The 25,162-nt window shown below is 42.3% G+C and overlaps 1 protein-coding gene across 4 annotated transcripts in view; it reads right to left on the bottom strand.

Annotated features, from left to right (window-relative positions):
- DCP2 (decapping mRNA 2) overlaps positions 1 to 4,739 on the bottom strand; it is a 37,903-nt gene extending 33,164 nt beyond the window's left edge. For 2 of the 4 annotated variants that reach the window (XM_010375819.2, XM_010375820.2), the window contains exon 1: positions 4,455 to 4,739. In XM_010375819.2, the coding sequence (XP_010374121.1) occupies positions 4,455 to 4,507 (53 nt within the window). In that variant the 5' untranslated portion in view covers positions 4,508 to 4,739. Of the gene's footprint in view, positions 1 to 3,205; positions 3,242 to 4,454 lie in introns of those variants that run through there. The other 2 variants (XM_030928031.1, XM_030928030.1) reach the window with 2 other exon arrangements.
- Positions 4,740 to 25,162: the final 20,423 nt, after the last annotated feature.

Raw genomic sequence — 25,162 nt, 5'->3', positions numbered from 1 at the left:
TGTATTTAATACCTGGGCATGGTGGTACATGCCTATAGTCCTGGCTACTCAGGAGGCTGAGCCAAGTGGATAGCTTGAGTCCAGGAGTTGGAAGTTACAGTGAGCTATGATCATGCCTGGGCAATGGAGCAAGAACCCTGTCTCTAAAAAAAAGTCAAAGTCACAAAGGCAAACAATGGAACAATTTAAAATACTGACAGAGACATATTGGAAGTAGGATGGGGCAATAGTGGGTGTGGTAAACTGAACTCTCACCTAGTATCTACCAAGTTGAACCAAATCCCCAATTCAATATAGAAAGTTGACAAAACGAGAAAGTGGCACAAGTATATTTTAAAATACTGAGGTATCCACCAGAACTTAAAACAAGTAAAAGTCAATGCCTCAACAGGAATAGAAAAGGGTAGGGTAAGAAACTAAGACTGTTGCCTGTCATTTAGAAATCTGTCTGTACTCTAATTTTCAAAACCATGTACATAATTACATATTTTTAATAGGAAAAAGTTCTTAAGTTTATAAGAGCTGATGTATGAAAATTAAACATTTAATGCTTTCATTCTGTGAATGCTTTTGATCTGTTTTAAAAGTTTAAAAGGGCCGGGCGCGGTGGCTCAAGCCTGTAATCCCAGCACTTTGGGAGGCCGAGACGGGCGGATCATGAGGTCAGGAGTTCGAGACCATCCTGGCAAACACGGTGAAACCTCGTCTCTACTAAAAAATACAAAAACTAGCCAGGCGAGGTGGTGGCGCCTGTAGTCCCAGCTACTCGGGAGGCTGAGGCAGGAGAATGGCGTAAACCCGGGAGGCGGAGCTTGCAGTGAGCTGAGATCCGGCCACTGCACTCCAGCCTGGGCGACAGAGCGAGACTCCATCTCAAAAAAAAAAAAAAAAAAAAAAGTTTAAAAGTATGTGTATATATGTGTATATAGTAATAGCTGAAATAAAATGCCTTCCACTACAATTTGTTACGGGAAAAACTGTATCACACAAAATATTATTTTCTCAATGTTCCTACAAACAGGACATTAGCACAAGGATTGCAATTAGAAAAATGTTCCAGTTGAATTCAACACTAAAATGGCTAGCTGAAGATGAGCACAAATTATTTAATTAATCTATGCTATCACCAAAATAGCAGTGACACTAGTTGCCAGAAAATACCTTTCTCCTTTTAACACTAGTGTGGCCTTACTATACCCAACTCTTAAAAGGGCTTTAAAAAAATTCCAAGCATTTATTTGAACCAACCAACTTTTCAGTTTCTGCTTTAAAAACATGCTTTTCAATTCTTTAATAAGCTAGTTTAAACAGTATTGAAAAAATCTGTATTTGAGTTTTAATGCCAAAAATCATGGTGTATTAAAAACAAGTATCATAAAATGCTACAGATTTACCTTTACACATACTTTTTAAATTATAAAGCAGTTTTTGTTCACTAGAATATTTTAAGACAAAACTCTTCCCTTCCTCTCCTCTAATTCTATTCCACTCAGAAAGTAAACAGTATTATTAGTTCGGTGCATATTCTTTCGGCACACAAATACATACACCTCCCCCTCTCACACACACACACACACTTAAAAATTTGTTTTCACAAAAGGCACCAAGTGACTAAATAAGTATTTCACTCAGTATACTGTGTACATCTTTTCAACACACAAATATTTTCCCTCAGTTTACTGCATGCTAATTGCCTGAGGAACTTACAATGGCTGCACAATATTCCAACAAATGGAATATTCCATACTAAAGCATCTGTCTTAGGTTATGAGCAGTCTAACGGTTACAAAGTCACATTTTGAAAATTTAAGTCTCCTGCTCTCATTTCTCACATCAAAAGGCAAGATTTAACAGAAACATGTAACTTATCAAAAAACAAAGTAACACTCAAAAAAACTTCCTAAATACACTAATAATAAGCAACAGAACTGGGGCAAAAAAATGAAGGGAGTAAAAACAAGCATCTAGATCCAATTCATAAATCAAGAGGTATGTAAAAGAGAACAAAGAAGTTCAGAAAAATCAACTCAAATTAAGCTTTATTTTTACAGAAGTTTACCAAATTCTAAGTGTAAAAAAAAAGTTTTAATCCACAATGAAAAGCTTGAATCAGTAACATTAAAAATCTTTCAATTAATCAAAGCTATAAATATTAACTTGAAAATGGCATTTATTTTAAAACCTGAAGTTTTGAGCAATGTTTACTTGGTTTCATTATTATAGCTAGCCCTAATTTTTAAATATATCATATCCTTGTTTATACAGCCAAAAAAAGTAACTGCAAAAAGAAATTTCTCGAAAGGAAAAAAGTTACTCCATTCAAAAATATTTGTATAACAGCTTAAATACACTCACTGGAAAACCAAGTATCTTTAACACTTGACAGGTGCTTAATATATTGTTTACAACACAACGTAATTATTTTGTGAATAGGTTCCATACATAAAATCGTAATAGCTGACATCACTACTTTAAACGATGTAATCCTAAATATGCAAATTAACCCCAATACTAGTAGGAAGACTAGCTCTGATGTCTGTAAAATGTGTAAGATTACCACATATTTTTGTAAATCAACTCTTACCCCATTAACCCAGAGCCAATTACTGATCACCTTTCTAAATACCTATCTTCAATTTTTTTCTAACTATAAAATGTATACCCGTTAAAAAATCTTGGAAACAAAGATCACAATCTCATAATCCCACTATTGGTTCACGTGCTTCTAGTCATTTATCCAAATACACATATCAAATTCAGTTTTTTCCTTTTTTTTTGTTATTTGGGACAAGAAACTAAGTGCCTTTTCAGTGGTTCATTTGAATCTACCACACTTCAAAAATTAAACATCTACCATCACCAAAGAAGTACAACGCCATTTTTATTAGTTGCAAAATTAGACTACTTTTCTGTATGTATTTTCGTGAGGTTTAAAACGTTAGGCTTATTACTTCTTCCTGGTGTGAGAGAAAAAGCACAGGCACTGTAAAGAAAAAGGAATAGATTTCAAATCTTGATTTTGTCAATTAGGATGAATGTGACCTTATGTAAATTACAAAGTTCCTGAACCTGTTTGCGCAGATGAAAATGAAAATATACTAACTGCACCTACCAAACAGGGCTAATTGAGGATTAAATAAAACAATACATGTAAAGGTAGTGCCTGGCCCACAGTAGAAACTCCAGGACGGACGTGGTGACTCACGCCTGTAATTCCAGCACTTTGGGAGGCCGAGGCGGGTGGATCACGAGGTCAGCACTTTGGGAGGCCGAGGCAGGTGAATCACAAGGTCAGAAGTTCGAGATCAGCACGGCCAAGATGGTGAAACCCCGTCTCTACCAAAAATACAAAAATTAGCCGAGTTGTGGTGGCGGGAGCCTGAAATCCCAGCTGCTCGGGAGGCTGAGGCAGAAACTCGCTTGAACCCGGGAGGCAGAGGTTGCAGTGAGCCGAGATCGCGCCACTGCATTCCAGGCTGGGCGAAAGAAAAAAAAAAAAAAAACCTCCACAAATACCAGTTCTTTACTTTCCACTAAAAAAACAGCGTGAAGGAGATACAACTACTAAAAGCCTGCCTTTTAAAACATAAATACAGTAACTGTAAGCGAAAAGGTGTTATCACTTGTAATCACAATCCACACACACTTGGCGACAACTCCGGGTATCACTGCACCTCAAATTTTACCTTCGGAAAGGAAGTATTTTTAAGTATCCTACACGTGTTTGGCTATCTGAAATCAGAGTTGACAATGCGGAAAAATGCAAAAAATTTCTCATGTGAAGTATACACCCTGAGTTAAAACCCCGCGGCTGAGAATTTCCTTTAAAACAGGGTAATTAAGGATGAAAAGAAAAGCAGCTCTACATTTTTCCCTCTCTCCCCAAAACACAAGTCTAGGGATGGAAAAAAAGTAATTCCTTACAGGAATTTACAGAGAACGCCACGGACAAATAACACGCAGGCGTCAGAGTAAGTCCGAAAAATTCCTCCTTGCGCAGGTCCGCGTACCTGGGATCCTAAATTAAATCACTACCCTGGGGTCTTCCTTCAGAATCGGGGAATGAGACAGAGGGAGGAGGGGGTGCACGGCGTGGAAAAGTCACAGAGGCAGAAAAAACAATGGGAGAGGGAGGCGGCGGCGGCAAAACACTAAGACCAGGCTCCGGCGAAGCGGCTGCGCCTGCGGGAAATCAAAATAGTTGAGTAACTTAAAAAATAAGGAAATTCCGGGTTCTCTGAGGGGAAGGACGGAGGGCCGTGAGAAACAGGGAGGCTGCGGCGGAAAGAGGGGCGGTGTCGTCGGAGAGCAGGGTCGACGATGGAAAACGAGCAGCGGCGGGAGCGGAAAGCGAGGACCTGGACGTGGGCGGGGGAGAAGACCCGGAGGCCTCTGGGGGTCGGCGAAACTGAGAAAACCCGACGGGGGCAAAAAGGGGTCGGGCAGCGCAGTACCTGCAGAGATCGTCCAGGACGCTGCCGGGAATCTCCACCCGTTTGGTCTCCATGATGAGGACCCACAGCAGGAACAGTGCATCCCGGCTCCGCGCGGCCGGGAACTGACGGTACTGCACGAGGACTCCGGCTCGCCGGAGAGCGGACAGCCGAGGCAGCCGCGACAGAGACGACTCCAACAGAGACGAGAAGGGGAAGGGGCGGGACCCGCTCACTTCCGTCCCACTCCCTCAGCCTTGGACCCCGAGACTGGGCCAAGGCTCGGGGCGGAGCCCCTGGAGTCACGCCCCTGCTCGCTTAAAAGGCCCAATGGGAAGCTGAAGAATTGGGAACCTAAACACGCTAAGCCAATGAGACGTTTGTTTATTGGTCCGCTACTTCCAATCCGTCTTCAAGCTGCTCAGTTGCTACTCAGAAAACCAACTTCCCGCCGCCTTTGGGGTGGCTACACGCAGGCGCAGCATGCCTCCTGCGCGCTTCTAGGAAGTTTAGAGGGGTCGGGGCTTACCGTGTAGACGCCGAGACCCACGTCCGGGACTTCGGCCTGTTGTGCAGGACATCGCGGTGACTGAGCTCTTTCCTCTGCAGGGCCGACCCTGAGGTTCAGTTCAACACAAGAGTATACTTGCGATTCCTGTCACCAAGTATCATGCACTTATCGCTGCCCCCAGCAACTCCAGGCCAAGAGCTGTGCCTCTTTCACTACAAACCCTTGGAGACGGTATCCATTTTGGAGGTGGCTCACCTCTGTCCTGCCTTAGGCACCTCGTTCCAAGTATGAAGACAAGGACTTTATCTCAGTATCTGGCACCTAGCAAAATCTTAGAAAATACTGATTTAAGCTGAACTCTGATCTGTATTCCACCCTCTGCACAAAGCAACCCCAACCTGCTCGTCCTTATTCATTCCTCATCTTCCTTAATGGAGTCCAATCCATTTGGGATCTTTGGAGAAACTAGATCCATCTGTTCTTCTTCCTCTTACATCAGACCCACAGGCCCACACACACCTGCTCCGTCACAAGTTTAGTCTGTTCTACCATTTAATCTCCCATCTTTTGTCTAAATTTGTCAAATGCCATTGTGTACTTCAGTTTTGCATCATTTCTCCATACTACAGTGAGAGTTGCCTAACCAGTGACCCCTGCCTCCATTCGTGGCCTGTGCAACTGCCTATGAACAAGTTATCTTTTCAGCTTCTGCTGTATGATCAAGACCAAGGTCCCTTGGCATAAGAGGCCCGTCACCATCTATTTTGCTCCCCTGTTTTCCATCTTTTTTTTTCCCCTGTCTTGGAGAATTCCTCAAATTTATCTTCCCAACAACTACAGAGGTTTTACTTCTTTGGAGTTCTATTTTGTTCTTCAAATGCCCCCTTATTGTGGTGTCATATTCTTGCTTTATATATTTTATTTTATCCTTCTGAGGATTTTAATAGATTTTGACGTTTTCTTCTCCCTGAGTAGTCTTATTCCTCTCAGCTGCTTTTTGCTATTATATTGGTCTCATCTATCCTATTAGAAGCATCTGTAGTCCTTGACTATTCACTTACACTTAAGAGTAAAGCCTTCACCTGGAGTCAAGTGCCTTGAAAGCTAATTGGAAGCTCTAACCTTGTAGATGGGACTTGTTTCCTGAGAGCTTCGCTGTAGGATGACCTGGCTGAGCTGTTGGTTGGAAACACATGGCATCAGTATCTGTACGTAATTCTTTCTGCTGATCAAATTCCCTAAAGAGAAAATGCTTCCAGGCACAGCTTCATGTATTCTGGGAGTCCAGTACAGAAGCACAGGCTGCAGTATTCCATTTGCTTTATTCAGTACTCCTGGCACAGTCCAAGTCTTATTTTAGATTTCCTAAGAAGCAGGCACTGAGACAAGGTTTTGAGTGCAGAAAGCCTGTGAGGGAGGTGATCCAGGGAAACACTGGTAGCAGAGCAGGAAAGTGAGTCAAGGAAGGGAAGAAAGCCAAAGAGTTTATTATCAAGGAAATTAGCACTGTGGCTAACTGGAGTTTACTGTCACTGGAGAACTCTGGAGGCCAGTATGAAACATATACCTCAGAGTTATACCACTCAAGGGGTGAGGGAGATGGGGATTTATATACCAACTTCCTTCATTGGTTGAGGGTAGCTCCTGGGGTCTGCACTCTAGCCTGCTACATGGGCAGCAAGATGGGCTCTGGTGGCAAGAAGGGCAAAGAAATGCAGATACTAGCAGTTGGACCTCCAGCCAATGTAGTGGATGGATTGGTAAGGGTAAGAGTGAGCCCCTTCAGTTCTATTTTGCCGACTGTGCATTCTACTTGTTCTGACTGAATGTCTTTTCTCTGACTGGGGGGCACCGAAATGGTTTTCTTAAGTTGTCTCACTTAGAGCTCAAGTCGAGTTTTTAGAGTACTCTAAATGATGGCAGTGAAACAATAGTTCAAGGCAAAGTGGTGCTTACCCACATGGGCCAATAGTATATTAATAGAAACAAGCAGGTTACCGGGCACTTGCTGAAGCACCTGGAGGAATTCTTACTACCTTTCTAGTCTCCCAGTTTAGGGGCAGCTATACAACTCCCTTTGGGATCTTAGAAGCTGGGAAGTCCCCAAACTCTCACACAGTGTTAAACCAATCTGCCTTATTAAGAGTTTCTGAGATGTCTGTGGTCCAAGATATTATCTTGCCCAAGCCCCATCCCTCCACTGCCTCCTCACACACAGATTTCCAGGAGCTGGACTAGTGCAACCCTTATAGCAGCCCCCCAAGCCATGACTTCCAAAGAACCCAAGTTTATGGTAGACGCACCTGACAGCAGTAACGTAAGCATACCCAGGGGAATGACCCTGTATGGCAGACAACCTGAATGAGTTTGCAGTTCCAAGCGGAGCCAACCAAGATTCATTCCTGAGCCCTGTGGAATGCAGGCCATACAGGAGGGCTAGGCCCTTTGTTTTGCGCTAAATGAAGGTTGCTGGGTGGAAGCTGTTAGGGAGAGAGTGCTAAATGAAAATGCTATATAAACTGCATGCTTTTTGCAGGTGGTGTTCTTGTGTCCAGCTCACCTCCAGTGGACCACTGTGTATGTAAGTTCCCCCTCAAGAAGCCATATGCCTCATTTGCTGGCTCTGGGTCTCTTCTTCAGCTTCTTAAACTTAATGCCATCCCTGTTAAAGTGGATAGGGACACTAAGGCCTCAATTCCATCCAATTGTTCACAAGACCCAGCTGAGAATGACAACGTGGAGCTTAGAGTTAAGGGAACAGGAGAACAGGAGATGCTAGGGTTCTTAAATTATAATACTGATTTGACTTTTAAATTGGGTTGATTAAAACCTTTATAGTTTTAAAATAATGCTATTTCATTTAGTCTTTTTTTTTTTTTTTGGAACAAGATCCTACTCTGTTGCCCAGGCTGGAGTGCAGTGGCACTATCATAGCTCACTGTAACCACCAACTCCTAGGCTCAATCTCCCACCTCACCCTCGCAAGTAGCTAGGAATACAAGTGCACACCACCAGGCCTGGCTAATTATTTTTTTAAAAACTTTGTAGAGACAGGGGTCTCACTAGGTTGCCTATGCTAGTCCTAAACTCCTGGCCTCAAGCAATCCTCCTGCCTTAGCTTCCCGAAGCTCTGGGATTACAGGCATGAGCCACCGTGCCTGGTCTCATTTAGTCTTTATTACTACATGAAATAGACAAAGATTAATGAGGCTTATAAAGATTAAATGACTCAAAGTTTAATGATTAAGCGACAGTATGTAATAGAGTCAGGACTAGAATTCAGTTTTAAACTCAGCAGGAATTCTGCCTTAGGGAGAATGACACAAAAAATTATTTATGTCTATACAGCATATTATAGTATAAAATTCAAATATAATCTCACAACAAAACAAGCTATCATTGAATCGTAAAAGTATTAACTTACTTACTGGCCTTTTAAATTGAGTGAGGTAGCCTGTAATCCCAGCATTTTGGGAGGCCGAGGCAGGTGGATCACGAGGTCAGGAGATTGAGACCATCTTGGCTAACATGGTGAAACCCCGTCTCTACTAAAAATAGAAAAAATTAGCCGGGCATGGTGGCGGGTACCTGTGGTCCCAGCTACTTGGGAGGCTGAGGCAGGAGAATGGCGTAAACCCAGGAGGCGGAGCTTGCAGTGAGCAGAGATTGTGCCACTGCACTCCAGCCTGGGTGACAGAGAGAGACTCCGACTCAAAAAATAAATAAATAATAGAGTAAGGTTAAATTAAGTCTGTCAAAGCTTCTTCACATCCCTACAGAGTTCTTATGGTTCAACTCAATGTTATGGAGTTACACATAATTGCCCCTTCTGTTAGCCCCACTCTCTTTCTAGTACACCATCTCCTACAGCATATAAAATGTTTTAGTAACATTTACCAAGAAACAAAACCTGCCTTCATCTCTATGGCAGAGTCTTACTAGATGCTGACTGTATTAGTCTGTTCTCACACTCCTAATAAAGACATACCCAAGACTGGGTAATTTATAAAGGAAAGAGGGTTTTGTTTTTTTGTTTCTGTTTTTTTGAGATGGAGTCTCGCTCTGTCGCCCAGGCTGGAGTGCAGTGGCATGATCTCCGCTCACTGCAAGCTCCACCCCTGGGGTTCATGCCATTCTCCTGCCTCAGTCTCCCGAGTAGCTGGGACTACAGGCACCCACCACCATGGCCAGCTAATTTTTTTGTATTTTTAGTAGAGACGGGGTTTCACCGTATTCGCCAGGATGGTCTTGATCTCCTGACCTTGTGATCTGCCTGCTTCGGCCTCCCAAAGTGCTGGGATTATAGGCGTGAGCCACCACACCCAAAGTGCTGGGATTACAGGCGTGAGCCACCACACCCAGCCTATAAAGTAAAGAGGTTTAATTGACTCACAGTTCCACACGGCTGGGGAGGCCTCACAATCATGGCAGAAGGCAAAGGAGGAGGAAAGTCACATTTTACATGGCAGCAGGCAAAAAGAGCATGTGCAGGGGAACTTCTCTATATAAAACCATCAGATCTTGTGAGATTTATTCACTGTCACAAGAACAGCACAGGAAAGACCCATCCCAATGATTCAATTACTTCCCACCAGGTGCCTCCCATGACACCTGGGAATTATGGAAGCTACAATTCAAGATGAGATTTAGGTGGGGACACAGACAAACCATGTCACTCACCAATCCCGTTTCCTTTTCCTGGATTCACAGGCCTCCTTGCATTTAGATGGAAAAAGGCAATTGAGTTCTGGCCAGTGGAATGAAGATAAACGTGATATACCCAACTTCAAAGCACAGCTCCCGAAATGCTCTATGTAATTTTCACGTAATTTTTATGTTCTCTCTTTTCTCTTCCCAGCTGAAAGCAAAGAACTCTTTAGATAGTGGAGTCTCACTGGAAAAAGCACAGACCCTTGAGTGTACTGCTTGGAGGAGAGCTACCCTGGAGCATTTGCTGCAGATTCTGCTTGAGCAAAAAATAAACTTTTGGTGCATAAAATATCTTGTTTTTTTTGTTGTTGTGTTTTTTCTTTTTTCACACAAACTCTTTTCCATAATCAGTAAATGCAGGTTGTAGTGGTCATTCTTGTTTGCATACCCAACTCTCATTTACCCAGGGCCAGCTGCATGCGTGTATGTATAAACCATATAGTTGCACAGAACCCTGCACTCAGAAAGGCCCCATGTTTGTTAATGGTCTGATGTTACCATCTTGAAATTCTCAGTTTTGTTTTTGAACTTGTATTTTGTAAGTGAAATTGGAGGGACGATAGAGCATGAGCAGAGCTGAGACATGCAATATGCATGTCCACTCACTCCTTGCCATGCCATTTGCATATAGCATTTGCATTGTCCTATTTAAATAGAATTTCACTGAAGTCACAATGCATGAAAGTTCAGCAAGATTCAGAGTAAGAACAACATAGGCACATTACAACTCAGTAGGTGGGGTCACTGTCAGCCCTAAAAGGTCAAGCTTCCTGTGTATCAGAACTTGTTCTAATGCAGGAAGAAGACAATGGCAGTCTAAAAAACACAAAGCACCAAGAAACTCTATCTTATCCTTTCCTATCGCTTTCCTGATTTAGCTAACCCCTTATGCTGAAAATGATGACACAGAAGGAAAGAGGAAGAAAGAGCAACCCATCTTTTCCTTTTCAGTTTTTTCCTCATCAATAAGAAGGTAGTGTGGTAGAATATGTATGTGTATACCAAGAAGTGATATAAAAACAGTTGACTTTTGTACAGCATTTTGACTGTTGTGGTAACAAATACATCATACATGTACAAAGTATGAAATAAGAATTGTGTAATTTCAGTGATTTCACATACAAGTTAAATGTTCTTATATTTGCATTTAAAACCAGCATTGCAGCCGGGCACAGGGGCTCATGCCTGTAATCCCAGCACTTTGGGAGGCTGAGGTGGGCAGATCATGAGGTCAGGAGATCGAGACCATCCTGGCCAACATGGTGAAACTCCGTCTCTACTAAAAATACAAAAATTAGCTGGGTGTGGTGGCGCATACCTTTAATCCCAGCTACTCAGAAGGCTGAGGCAGGAGAATCACTTGAACCTGGGAGGAGGAGGTTGCAGTAAGCCGAGATCGTGCCACTGCACTCCAGCCTGGCAACACAGCGAGACTCCATTTAAAAACAAAACAAAACAAAAAAAACCAGCATTGCATAATGTAAAGATGGTGAAAAGTCTTTGTAATGATTTTAATTTTACTTATACTTAATTTTAACTTTAATCTTTACTTAGAATGACATTAAATATCAAACACACCATAAGTCAAGAGAGAAACTGTGAAAGAAAGGAAAAGCCTTTATATTCCAGTATTTTTGTTGTTGTTGTGGTTAAGAGATGGGGTCTTGGTTTGTTGCCCAGGCCAGACTTAAATTCCTGGGCTCAACAATCCTCCTGTGTAACTGCGACTATAGATGTATGCCACCTCACCTGGCTTTCTAGTACCTTTAGTGACACTTTTTTCCTGCCTTTTGAATAAGGAGCTCCATACTTTGATGAGGGGAACAGGCTCTGCAAATTATGTGTTAATAGCAGACCCTGAATTCACCCCTTACTCTTTCCTAACAGAACCCTGATTAAGACATGTATCCCTTAGCTTCCCTCACACAGCACATGTGACTCTGGGGAAGCCAGAAACACTTTTGGCTCAAAGGCCAAGATCTGGTTGGTAAGTCAAACACCACACTCCATTCCCTGGAAATGTACCCATTCTCTGGACAGGTACATACCTCCATAGTCCAGTCAGTGTATATCATACAACTCTTGCTTAAAACCTCAAGATGAAAAAGTCTCTCTTCTTTCATTGGATGTCATCAGGTCAGGATATGATGTCTGGAACTTCTACAGCCAGTACTCAGTGACTGATATACTACTACCCACTATTACCTTGAGGTTGAAGCTAACGTGTGGAATGGGGCAAAGCTGAAAGATCTGTGGGAAAATGGACCTAGAACTGTCAGGAAATGGGCTGGGGGAGAGAGAGAGCACTAGCTGAGCTAACAGGTATCAGAGTAGTCAATTAGACCAACAAACCAAAAATGAAAGAGTAGCATTTACTGCAAGGATATAAACAAGAGTCTAAAACCAGAGAAAGTGCCTACTGTTTCTGTTCCATTTCCCCCATGGAACTGCGCACTAGCCTCGGGTCACATGGGTCAGCACGCATGCAGGGGGTCATGGAGTCATGTCGCTGTTAAGGGATCCCTGAAGAAAAAGCTCCAGAAGTTTTATGGACTCTGAGGTGGAGTAGGGGAAGGCAAGGGGGAATGGCTGGGAGTGGAAAAGTACTGAGTACCTAGGCAACCTGGAAAAGAATGTCAAGGTTTCCCCTCCCCTTCCCATAAGGAGGCCTCAGCAGAGAAGCCTAAAGAACCCTCTACCCAGCCAGGCACAGTGGCTCACGCCTGTAATCCCAACACTTTGGGAGGCCAAGGCTGGCAGACTGCTTGAGCTACTGAGTTCAAGAGCAGCCTAGGCAACATGGCAAAACTCTGTCTCTACAAAAACTTCAAAAAATTAGCCTGGCATGGTGGCATCCACCTTAGTCCCAGCTATTCAGGAGGCTGAGGTGGGAGGAGTGCTTGAGTCCAGGAAGTCAAGGCTGCAGTGAGCTGAGATTGTAACACTGCATTCCAGCCTGGGTGACAGAGCCAGACTCTCTCTCAAAAGAGAGAGAGAGAAAAAAAAAAAAAGCCTCTGCACAAGGCCTCACATAAAGAAACCTAGGAATGAAGGAGGCACCAGGGATAGGAATGCAAATATTTACAGTCATAAGTTGCTTCAGAACAGGATAAGTTCTGAGAAATGCATTGTTGGGTGATTTTGGGTTCATTGTGTGAACATTATAGAGTATACTGGCACAAACATAGATGGCATAACCTACCTAGGCTATATAGTACGGCTTATTGCTCCCAGGCTACCAACTTGTACAATATGTTACCATACTGAATACTGTAGGCAATTATAACACAGTGGTAAGGCTTTATATATCTAAAAATACCTAAACACAAAAAAGGCACAGTCAAAATATGGTATAATAATCTTATGGAACCAACACCTTCGAATATGTTGTTGGCTGAAATGCTGTTATGTGGCCTGTGACTGTATCAGAGCCTGCAGCACACTAGCTGTGCACCAAGTCTGTGGAAGGGAGGGCAGCTTTCCTCCATGAGGGCTGCCAGGTAGAGGCTTTGTAATCACCTGCAGTCAGACAGACCTGAAAAACCACACATAGGTTTTTAACCAGGAGCTGACAGACCTGAAAAATCACACACAGCTTTCTAACCAGGAGCTGGACTCCTCAAGAACTAAGTGAAACCCAAAGCCTATCCTACCTCTGAACTTACATGAACCAAATATTTCTTCCGAAGCTATCTGTTATTTGACCCTAAATCATTTTAATTTATATGTTCCTGTATCCATCCAGTAACTCAAATCAGAAAACCTAAGAGTGAATCTTGATTCCTGTTTTTCTTATACGTCACTATGCCCAATACATGAGCAATTCCTATCTAGTCTACCACCAGAACATATCTAAGATCCATCCCCGTTTCCTCCACCTCAACTTTCCCCACCTTAGTCCAGGCCACAGCACTTCTCACTTAGACTACTTCAATTGGCTTCTAACTGGTTTCCTGTCTTGCACCCATGCTTCATTTTAATCTGTCCTCCACATAGCAGCAAGAGTGATCAGGCTGGGCATGGTGGCTTACTCCTATAATCCCACATTTAAGGAAGCTGAGGTTGGGGATCGCTCCTGTCCAGGAAAGAGTTAGAGACCAGCCTGAGCAATATAGTAAGATCCCATATCTACAAAAGTTAAAAAAAAAAAAAAAAAAGCCATGTGTGGTGGTGTACACTCATACTCCCAGCTACTCTAGAGGCTGAGGCAGGAGGATCCCTTGAGCCCAGGAGTTCAAGGTTACAGTGAGCTATGATTGCACTACTGCACTCCAGCCTGAGCAAAAAAGAGTAATAATCTTTTATTTATTTATTTTAACTTTTTTAGAGTCAAGGTCCCACTCTCTTGCCCAGGTTAAAGTGCAGTGGCTTGATCATAGCTCACAGCAGCCTCACACCTTTGAGCTCAAGTGATCCTCCTGCCTCAGCCTCCCACGTAGTTTGGACTACAGGCATGTGCCACCATGCCTTGCTAATTTTTGTTTTTGTTTGTTTGTTTTGTTTTGAGATGGAATTTCGTTCTTGTTGCCCAAGCTGGAGTGCAATGGCCTGATCTCCGCTCACTGCAACCCCCGCCTCCCAGGTTCAAGCAGTTGTCCTATTTCAGCCTCCCAAGTAGCTGGGATTACAGGCATGCATCACCATGCCCAGCTAATTTTAATCTGTATTAAAATCAATAATTTATATTTTAGTAGAAATGGGTTTTCACCATGTTAGCCAGGCTGGTCTTGAACTCCTGAACTCAGGTGATCTGCCTGCCTTGGCCTCCCAAAGTGCTGGGATTATAGACATGAGCCACCATGCCCATCCCAATTTTTGTATTTTTTGTAGAGACGGTCTTACTATGTTGCCTAGGCTTGTCTCAAACTCCTGCGCTCAAGCAATCCTCCTGCCTCAGCCTCCCAAAGTGCTGGGATTACAGACATGAGCCACTGCAGCTGACCTGTGATCATCTTAAAACACAAATTTGAATGTTGGGCATGGTGGCATGTGCCTCTAGTCCCAGCTACTCAGGAAGTCCCTTGAGCCCAGTCCAGCCTGAGCAACATAGCAAGACCTCATCTCTATAAGACCCTGTCTCTATAAAAACAAGGGAAAAAATGACATAAATTTAATCACATCACTCTCCTGCCTAAAAATTTTCATGACCCTCAGAGTAAACTCCAGTTTGCTACCTAAGAGACCTTACACAATGGAGCACTAAATGTCACTGTAGTTTCATCCTATGTCCCATCTTCATCTGTCTCTGCTACACTCTAGCCATATGAGTCTTTTTGAAATTCAACAAATACCCCAAGCTCTTTCCAAATACCATTCCCTCTGCCTGGAATGCTGCACCCACCTTCAGTGATTCCCTCGTTTTCATCTTTATGTATAGGTTAAATGTCACCTCTTCAAAAAACCTTCCCTGGCCACTCTATTTAAATAGTCTCGACTGGGTGTGGTGGCTCACACCTGTAATCCCAGCACTTTAGGAGACTGAGGCAGGTGGATCACCTGAGGTCAGGAGTTCATGGCCAACATGGTGACACCCTGTGTCTACTAAAAAAACAAAACAAAACAAAACAAACAACAACAACAACAAAAAAACCCCCAAAAATTAGCCAGGTGTGGTGGCACATGTGTATAGTCCCAGATACTCAGGAGGCTGAGGCAGGACAATCACTTGAACCCAGGAGGTAGAGGTTGCAGTGAGCTGAGATTGCATCACTGCACTCCAGCCTGAGTGACAGAATGAGATTTGGTCTCTAAATAAATAAATAGTCTCTACTGTCATTACCTATCACATGTCTTTGTTTCCTTCATACTATGCTTCTTCAATTTGAAACATTTTCAGTGCCTCTCCCCCATTATACTATATGTGAAAAGAAAGCAGGGATCTTTTCTATAATTTATCCACTGATTCCCCAGTGCTTAGAATACCCCAGTCATATCTATGACCTCTATAAACATTTGTTAACCAAAGAACAGGAAAATGAATGAGTTATCACCAAATATGTGCTGAGGTTACTAGGAAGGAGGTGACGAGATGCAAAATCTCAAAATGAGTAAGAGAGAATCTCTTTTTAAAAAACAGAAAGAGGCCAGACATGGTGGCTCACGCCTGTAATCCCTGCTCTTTGGGAGGACGAGGCAGGAAGACTGCTTGTACCTATGAATTCAAGACCAGTGTGAGCAACATAGGGAGACCCCATCTCTACAAAAGACCAAAAAGGTTAGCTGGGCGTAGTGGCGCCTGTAGTCCCAGGTACTTGAAAGGCTGAGGAGAGAGGATTGCTTGAACCTGGGAGATCAAGGATGCAGGGGGCCATGATAGTGCCACTGTACTCCAGCCTGGGCAACAAAGCAAGACCCTGGCTCAAAACAAAATGAAAGCAGAGTGAATCTCTGCTTTCTGAGTGAATCTCATCTTTCTAACGTGTCAGAAAAGATGAACTCATTCTAGCTCAGTTAGGTTTTTGTTACTTTCACCAGAGTCCTAATACAGAGCTCACTTGCTCTGTGTGTATATATTAAATAAATATATGTGATATATAATATTATAACAAATATAAATATAAGTAATATAAGTGTATAATAATATATAAATGTATGTGAAATATAAACATAATAAGTATAAATGTATTGTACACTGCACATAAAACAACTCTTGAACTCTAGACTATGCTTCCCTTCTTTTGCCCTCTCCTTCCTGTTCCCTGTCACGTCTAACTTCCATGCACTGATGTATTTGCCCAGAATGGAAGGAGGCAGTTGAAAGGGGACAAATGGAATTGTCAGACCCAAGTAAAAAAGCTCCAAGAAGCTGGGCGTGGTGGCTCACAGCTGTAATCCCAGCACTTCAGGAGGCTGAGGTAGGCGGGTCACGAGGTCAGGAGTTTGAGACCAGCCTTACCAACATGGTGAAACCCCAACACTACTAAAAATATAAAAATTGGCCAGGTGTGGTGGCACGTGCCTGTAATCCCAGCTACTCAGGAGGCTGAGGCTGGAGAATAGCCTGAACCTGGGAGGCGGAGGTTGCAGTGAGCTGAGATTGCGCCACTGCACTCCAGCCTGGGTGACAGAGCAAGACTGTCTCAAAAAAAAAAAAAAACCTCTAAGCTAGCGATTAACAACTTTCTTTGCCTTGAGGAACAAATCAGAAAAAGTAAAATTATTTTTGAACTTTAAAAAAAATAATATCTTGACTTTAAAAATCAGAAATACAATTTCTATAATAATTCTTAAGAATCTGCTTATTAATTTCCTGTCACTGACTAAAATTTCAAAAACTAAGTTATTAATACACACTAATTATTATGCTGAATCTTTGAATAAATTTTGTTGCTAAGTATCCTAAAGGCTGGCCTTTCTTTATTTCTCTCTTTCTCTCTCTCTCTCTCTCTCCTTCTTTCAGATAGTGTCTCATTGTCACCTAGGCTGGAGTGTGGTGGTGCGATCTCGGCTCACTGCAACCTCCTCCTCCCGGGTTCAAGTGATTCTCCTGTCTCAGCCTCCTGAATAGCTAGGACTACAGATGCACGTCGCCATGCCCGGCTAATTTTTGTATTTTTAGTAGAGACGGGGTTTCACCATATTGGTCAGGCTGGCCTCAAACTCCTGACCTCGGGTGATCCACCCACCTCAGCCTCTCAAAGTACTGGGATTACAGACATGAGCTACTACAGCCGGCCAAGGCTGGTGCTTCTTTTCTTAACGACCTTGTAAGCATCTTAACTGGAAAAAGGAGTTTGTCTTATAGTGTCTCTTACATTGAATTCTTTAAAAGAAGAAGTTCTGTTAAAAACCATGATGAACAAACCAACCCCAAAAAATACAAAGAAGCACTTCTCCAATCACTCACTGCTAAACTCACTGGCTAAATTTGGCCCCATAACTGTACGCTGCATGGTCTTCATGTACCTCCTAAGTCCCCAGTCGTGTGGCACTCTCCAGAGGCCCCACTTGGGTAGACCTAACTATTTCCAGAATACACAAGGAAGCCAAGTCTGTTTTATCTGCTACCAGCAGAGGGTGTTCATTCCTTTTTCCATTTTTAAATTTTGCATCATACTGCTGAGTAACATTTTTAGTACAAGAACACGACTATAAAACTGCAGCTTTTGACATACATAGGACTCCACTTCTTAGGAGTTAGGGAAATGGCAGTATTTTCTGGTTAAATGACTCAGATCTCTGAAGAAACCCTTTTTTACACAATGAAACCTCCCCCTTAGGTTACCCTTTTTTTAGTCATCACAGCACTGACAAATAGTGATACAATCTCACTCTGTAATTAGTTTTCTATTGCTGTTATAACAAGTTACCATAGGTGGTGGCTCAAACAGTACAAATGTATGTCCAAGTGCAGTGGCTCATGCCTGTAATCCCAGCACTTTGGGAGGCCGAGGCGGGCAGATCACTTGAGGTCAGGAGTTCGAGACCAGCCTGGCCAACATGGCAAAATCCCATCTCTACTAAAAACATAAAAAATTAGCTGGGCATGGTGGCATATGCCTTTAATCCCTACTACTTGGGAGGCTGAGGTAGGAGAATCACTTGAACCTGGGAGGCAGAGGTTGCAGTGAGCCAAGATTGTGCCACTGTACTCCACCCTGGGCAACAGAGTGAGACTCTGTCTCAAAAAAAAACAAACAAGTTCTCACAGTTCTGTAGGTTAGTAGCCCAACACAGATCTCACTGGGCTAAAATCAAGGTGTTGGCAAGGCTGTGCTCCCTAGTGAAGGGTGTAAGGAACAATCAGTGTCCTTGTTTATTCTAGCTTTCAGACGCCACCTACTTCCTCAGCTCATGCTCCCCTTCCCCCACCTTCCCAGCAGCAATGACAAGTGATTCTTTCTTATGTTGCATCTCTGAGCTTTTCCATTGTTCCACCTCCCTCTGACTCACTCCTTCTGGTCTTCTTTCACTTTTAAGAACCTCTATGATTACATTGGGCCCACCTGGATAATCCATGCTCCCATGATCCTCTCCCTATCTTAAAATCAGCTGATTAGCAACTTTAATTCCATCTACGATCTTAACTCTCCTTTGCTATTGACACATTCAGAGATGCCAGGGATTAGGACATGGAAGTCTTTGGAGGACATTATTCTGCCTGCCATACTCTCTGTGTCCTTGTTTAGCAGCCCCTAAATGTCTGCCCATCTCCTGACTTCCCTGTCTCCAGGAATCACTGACATCAATTTTTATCATTTGGTAATTGCTAGTTTCATTAGGTTGAATTTATGGAATTGTTTCTCCTTTGTTCCTCTTGCATGGGATTACCCAGTTTTAAAATTATCCTTGTTTGTTGGTAAAATAATAGGATATCTGGGATTTGCTTTAAAATGATTTGTTAGTCAGGGGGAATGACAGGGCAAATAGATAAATTAAGGCAAAAGGATGGTAATTGTTGAAGTTGGGTGAAGTTTCAAGTGGTTATAATAAAAAGTTTTTTAAAAAAATGTAGACCTTACTGAGAAGTCAATGGACTTTTCCTCTTCTTGTTTCTTGAGTAGTTGAGAGAAAAACGATTGATGACAACAGTTGAAACTGCATACCAAAACGCCACTATTAAATGCCCCAATTCAAAATGCAATTGACTTTTTAAAAAACTTGATGAGCTGGGAGTGATGGCACATGATTGTAGTCTGAGACCAAGCACTCACGCTATGACTGTACCCCTGCACTTTAGCCTGGGGGACAGCAAAATTTCATCTTTTTTTTTTTTTTTTTTTTGAGACAGTCTCACTCTGTCGCCCAGGCTAGAATGCAGTGGGCATGATCTCAGCTCACTGAAACCTCCACCTCTTGGGTTCAAGCATTTCTCATGCTTCCGCCTCCCGAGTGGCTGGGATTACAGGCTTATAGGCGCCCACCACCATGCCCAGCTAATTTTTGTAGTTTTAGTAGAAACAGGGTTTCACCATGTTGGCCAGGCTGGTCTCAAACTCCTGACCTCAGGTGATCCGCCCGCCTTGGCCTCCCAAAGTGCTGGGATTACAGATGTGGGCTACCGTACCTGGCCAAGATTTCATCTTTAAAAAAATTAAAATAAAAAAAACTTCATCGAGATATAATTTAAATACAATAAAATGCTGTTAGCTGATGGAGTGGCACACTCCTGTCCCAGCTACTCAGGGGAATCACTTGAGCCCAGGAGTCCAAGGCTTCAGTGAGCTATGGTCTAGCCTATGAATAGCCACTGCGTTCCAGCCTGGCAACACAGCAAGACCTCATCTATTTAAAATATATATGCTGTTGACTTTTTGCAAAATTAAACTTTCTATTTTGAGAAACTTGTAGAAGAGAGATCTTTCTACAACTGGATGTGAATCTACAATTTTCTCAAAATGGAAACTTGGTATATATTTTATCCAGTTTTCCACAATGGTAACATCTTGCAAAACCGTATCACAACCAGGATATTGAAATCAATGCAGTCAAGACACAGAACATTTCATTACCAAAGGTTCCCTCACGTTGCCCTTTTATAACCATTTTCCGTCTGGGTGTTGAATGTTTATAGTATATTCCAAATGAAAACTTTTCTATGACTTTTACATGTCTTCCTCTTAGCTTTACATAGGAACTGTAAGCAACTGCTTAAAATTACTGAAACCTATTTTTTCAGAGCTCTCAAACATACTGCCTGAATCTATTTTCTGGTATGATCCTAAAATTATATTGACTAAATCTTAGGAGCCATAGATAGACTACCAAATATCGGCTGAAATAAGGGCTTGAGAGCAGCAAAGAGGGTAGTGAAGAGGCATCCTGGTCCTCCAGAGATCAAAGCAGCACAGTGGGTTCCAGGGCAGTCAGTATTACAGAGTCCTTGACCAGGAAGTCAACAATGTGACAGACACCATCACTGGGAGCTGCCCTCTCCAATGTCCATTCTCCTCCCTCCTCTCAGTTAAAGGCCTCATTTAAAAGCCTATATGTCCTTGTCTGTCTCACAGCTATATGTTGCTAGATGTGGAACTGCATTTGGCCAAGGAGATACAAGCATAATGGTAGTCTAGAACCCTTTAGAAGTTTTTAAAAGAAAGCAGAAGTCTCTTTGCTACCCCTTCCTCTTTGTCCCTTCCTATGGCCAGCAATCGGTAACCTGTCAGAGTAGCAAAATAGAAGACTCTCTGGTCCCCAATGACCTTGGAGCCACTAAACCAGCTCTGGAGTGCCTATTTCTAGAATTCTTTTACTGAGTGAGCGAGAGAGAGAAAGAAATTTCTACCTTGTTTAAGCCATGATACTGGCTTTTTTCTGTTATATGTAGACAGTAGTCCAAACTGACATAAGCATCCTCTCCTTATGGAGAGGCAAAGGCAGTTCTCAGTTAAGCTTTGAGAGTACACTTTTGCTTGAGACAAAAACATTTTAATAGGCCCTTTGATCATACAAAATTAAAGCCCCAAAACTATTACAGACAGAAGAGTTTGAGACAATTGAAGGTAAAAAACAGCTCTGAGGAATGATGCGAAACTTTATCTTCCTCTGAGCAGAGTCGAGGCTCTGCAGAAAGAGGATTATGAGGTTGGAAGAAGAGAGAAGAAGCAGGCAGAAAGGATTTCCTCTTTTTAGGAAAAAAAAAAAAAAAAAAAAAAGGCTATAGTTGAGGGCCTGCATCCAGGGTAGGGCTCCAGGTCATAGAATCCCTATCTATCACCTACAATTTCAAAGATGCTCCTGGCACCAGAGGCCTAAGAAGGGTGACAGCCGGAAGAGCAGCGCGCTGCACAGATGGATCTAGAAGCCAGAATATCAATATGCTTTCATTTTAAGGGGGATTCTTTGTCCTTTTCTGCAAGGTAATTTTCTTTGCTAATGTCCAAGTGTAGTGAGCATCTGCCTTTTTAAGAAAAACAAACAAACAAACTTCTCAGCATTCGTTTTCTCTCTGGAAACATAAAGCTGATTTTCCTTCAGGAGCAACTCCTCCCCTACTCTCATTCATGTATTCTGAGTGGGTTTGATTCCTCATCTCCAACCCCTCCACCCTCACTCTAACCTCCAAGAGCACTTGTCACCATGACTATTTAAGAAATAAGCCAGGAGGCCAGGTGCGGTGGCTCACACCTGTAAACCTAGCACTTTGGGAGGCCAGGGCAGGTGAATCACCTGAGGTCAGGAGTTTGAGACCAGCCTGGCCAACGTGGAGAAACCCCGTCTCTATTAAAAAAATAGAAAAATTAGCTGGGTGTGGTGGCACACGCCTCTAATCCCAGCTACTCAGGAGGCTGAGGCTGGAGAATCACTTGAACCCAGGAGGCGGAGGTTGCAGTAAGCTGAGATCGTGCTGTTGCACTCCAGCCTGGGCAACTAGAGTGAGACTCCGTCTCAAAAAAACAAAACAAAACAAAATAAAAACAAAAAACAATTACTAAGTCTTATTCATTCTACAGAGATCGTACCACTGCACTCTAGCCTGGGTGACAGAGTGAGACTCCATCTCAAAAGAAAAAAAAAAAGCAAGGAACCCAAGCCAAGCTGCCAAAGATCCAACATGGGGATGTTTTCTGAAATTATTGGAAAAGAAATGCTTCTTCTTTCTGCTGGGCTTGCTAAAGTGCTAGGAACATAAGCCTGGGGATTCTAGTGCTTTCTCTGCTACCACTCAGGAAAGCCTGCATGAGAATGAAGCCAAAACAGAAGAAAGCAGGAGAAAGAGATGAAGAGAATCCAATTCCTGTTTCTTTTCTATTTTCTTTTTCAAACTCCATTACTCCGAGTAACCAATTTCTTATCTTATTGTTTGAGCCCTAGAATCCAACTGAGCCTCAAACTACATATATTCCCTGGATCTTTCATACCTTAGCCAACATATTTTCTTTTTCATAATTGTTGTTGTTCTTTAAAACCAATTTGAATAGAATTTTTGTCTCTTGTAACCAAGAGTCCCGACTAACACACTAAGTCTGCTCTCACTATGCTTTGGGGAATCAAGGGAGAGGTCTGTACCTACATTTGGAATACATGGTTATTAGGAAAGCAAAGAAGCATTAAAAAAAAGTGATAAGAGAGCAAAAGATGATTAGCAGGAGTAGATCAGCTGTCCAAAGCAAGAGGGTAACCTTGGAAATAGAGACAGAAACTTAGACCCTGCTAATTTGGCACAAACAAGAATGACCACCAACACTTGGAGAAGTTGAGAACACTCTGATTTACAATAATAAAATCGATACATCATGAGTGAAATATGCAATCTGCAGAAAACTGTCTCATGGGTCCAAGTGGGAGAGCTGAATTGTTTGCTAACATTATTTGCATCTTTAAAAAAACAATGAGTCAACAGGGTACAGAGGGGAAAGCCTGAAAGATATCTGAGCTGCAGGGTTTGGCACTGCACCTCAAGCCCCACAGACTAAAGAAACACTGAGTAATGAATTTAACCATCTGTTTGGCAGTACTTCCATATAATGGCTCTAATAGGACCTTTAACCTTGAAAATCACTCAACTTAGGCTTCATTTCGATTCAACACTCTTCAAGCAACCCTGAGATTACATTTTCACATCCCATGTGACTTTCTGTCAGCACGACTAAGGGCCCTGCAAAAGAGATGGAGACAGTCCAGATCAAAACCATCTGAGAGACTGGAAAGTCAAACTGCACCCTGGAAGCCAAGTACAAATAGCACATGCAGATGGTCTTAAGCAGAATCAGAATTTTGGGAAGGGATGCGGAATTGGAATGGAAGTGTTGGGTAAGGAGACCACACTGTCCAAGTCAGAGACAGAGTAATAAAAGATCAGGTTGGAAATGAATAAGATTTTGGTAACTGCTCTGATTAAACTGGGAGAGTCTGCTTCTGGCCTTTGCTGGCTAGTGGCCTCTGAGGGATGGATTTGGTTTAAGGACAGGGAGCCAGGTGGCCAGCAACAGGGCCCCCTTCTCTTGCTTCTAGTTATTTGCATGGTAGACGGCTCCCTGACTTTTAGGGGCCATATCCTTGTTTTCATTAATGTTGAAAATAGCATTTTATCCCTTTGTCCTAAAACTTTTTTTCCTTTATAAATGCAAATGTCCATGAAGGGGGTTAATACATTAATCTTCATCACAGAGACATTCTTATCACGAAATTTCTTTCTTTTATATTTTTTGAGATGGAGCCTCACTCTATCGATAGGCTGGAGTGCAGTGGCGCAATCTTGGCTCACTGAAACCTCCACCTCCCGAGTTCAAGCGATTCTCCTGCCTCAGCCTCCCAGGTAGCTGGGACTACAGATGCGCACCACTATGCCTGGCTAATTTTTGTATTTTTAGTAAAGACAGAGTTTCACCGTGTTGGCTAGGATGGTCTCGATCTCTTGACCTCGTGATCTGCCCACGTCAGCCTCCCAAAGTGCTGTGATTATAGGCGTAAGCCACTGCACTCAGTCAAGAAATTTCTTTTTTAAGCAAAAACCAGTATACTCTATTTTACTACTTAAAAGAGTTTCATTATTTTTAGTAGTAAATGACTTTCTAAAAGTTATTTTTCCTAATTTGAATATGAAAAATTAATACAAATCAATGAAAGAACTCACTCCGGGAATAAAGAATACACACACACACACACAAACACACACACACACATATATATATATATATTTTTTTTTGAGGTGGAGTCTCGCTCTGTCTCCCAGGCTGGAGTGCAGTGGCACGATCTCAACTCACTGCAAGCTCTGAAATGTAGGCAATTTTTATGCTTAAAAAGTCCAAGCCATTATATTATTAATATGTAAAAGTGGACTGTGAATTTCCATGCATTTGCCCATATATACCATTATTTTCATGACAGTGAGCTTATGTGAACCAAAAGTATATAAATCTTAAAGATTATCTACTTCTGGCTTTGGAATGTCATTTCTTCGGAGATATTTGTTTGGGAAAGAATGGCAAATAACGACCAACAGGCAGACTGCCAGGTTTCAAACGAACTGCTGGTTTGGCATTGTTTCAGTACTACATTAAAATTTTCTGTTCATTAAATTTCCTACAGAAGAAAATTTGCATTGCTAAACTTGAATAATACAGCATGCAACCCTAATTTAGGTAAAACATCCATTCTGCCAGAGCTCTATAATTAGAAAACAACCATAAAATCTATTAAAAAATGCTAGTTTTCACAAATTTAAAGTTTTATTTGCAAAGCATCAGCCCACTCTAGCAGGTGCTATGCTTATGATGAATACTGGATTATTGCTCATTTCCCCTGCCCTACTTATGTCCCCAATCTTACTTACCTCTCCTCTCCTCTTCCTTCTAACCCCATTCCCCTACTCCTAGAAATGTTAACAACCCAGTGTGTATCTTCACATACCTTCTCCCTACTCTCTAAACAAACATATATACTTGGGGATTTTCTCCTCACTGTTTTACACAATAAAATACTATAAATTTATCTGCATTTCCCTTTCTTAGTAAAAACACATAGTGGACATCTCTCCAAGTCAATTGATAGAGAGTTCATTCATTCGTTTAAGTAGCTAATATTCTGTGTTGCTTAATATTCAATGAGGTGGATATATCACAACTTA

Source organism: Rhinopithecus roxellana, chromosome 3 (genome assembly GCF_007565055.1).
Source record: "Rhinopithecus roxellana isolate Shanxi Qingling chromosome 3, ASM756505v1, whole genome shotgun sequence".
Lineage (NCBI taxonomy): Eukaryota > Metazoa > Chordata > Mammalia > Primates > Cercopithecidae > Rhinopithecus > Rhinopithecus roxellana.
The sequence above is the reverse complement of the archived record's forward strand: the minus strand, read 5'-3'. Positions and strand labels throughout refer to the sequence as shown.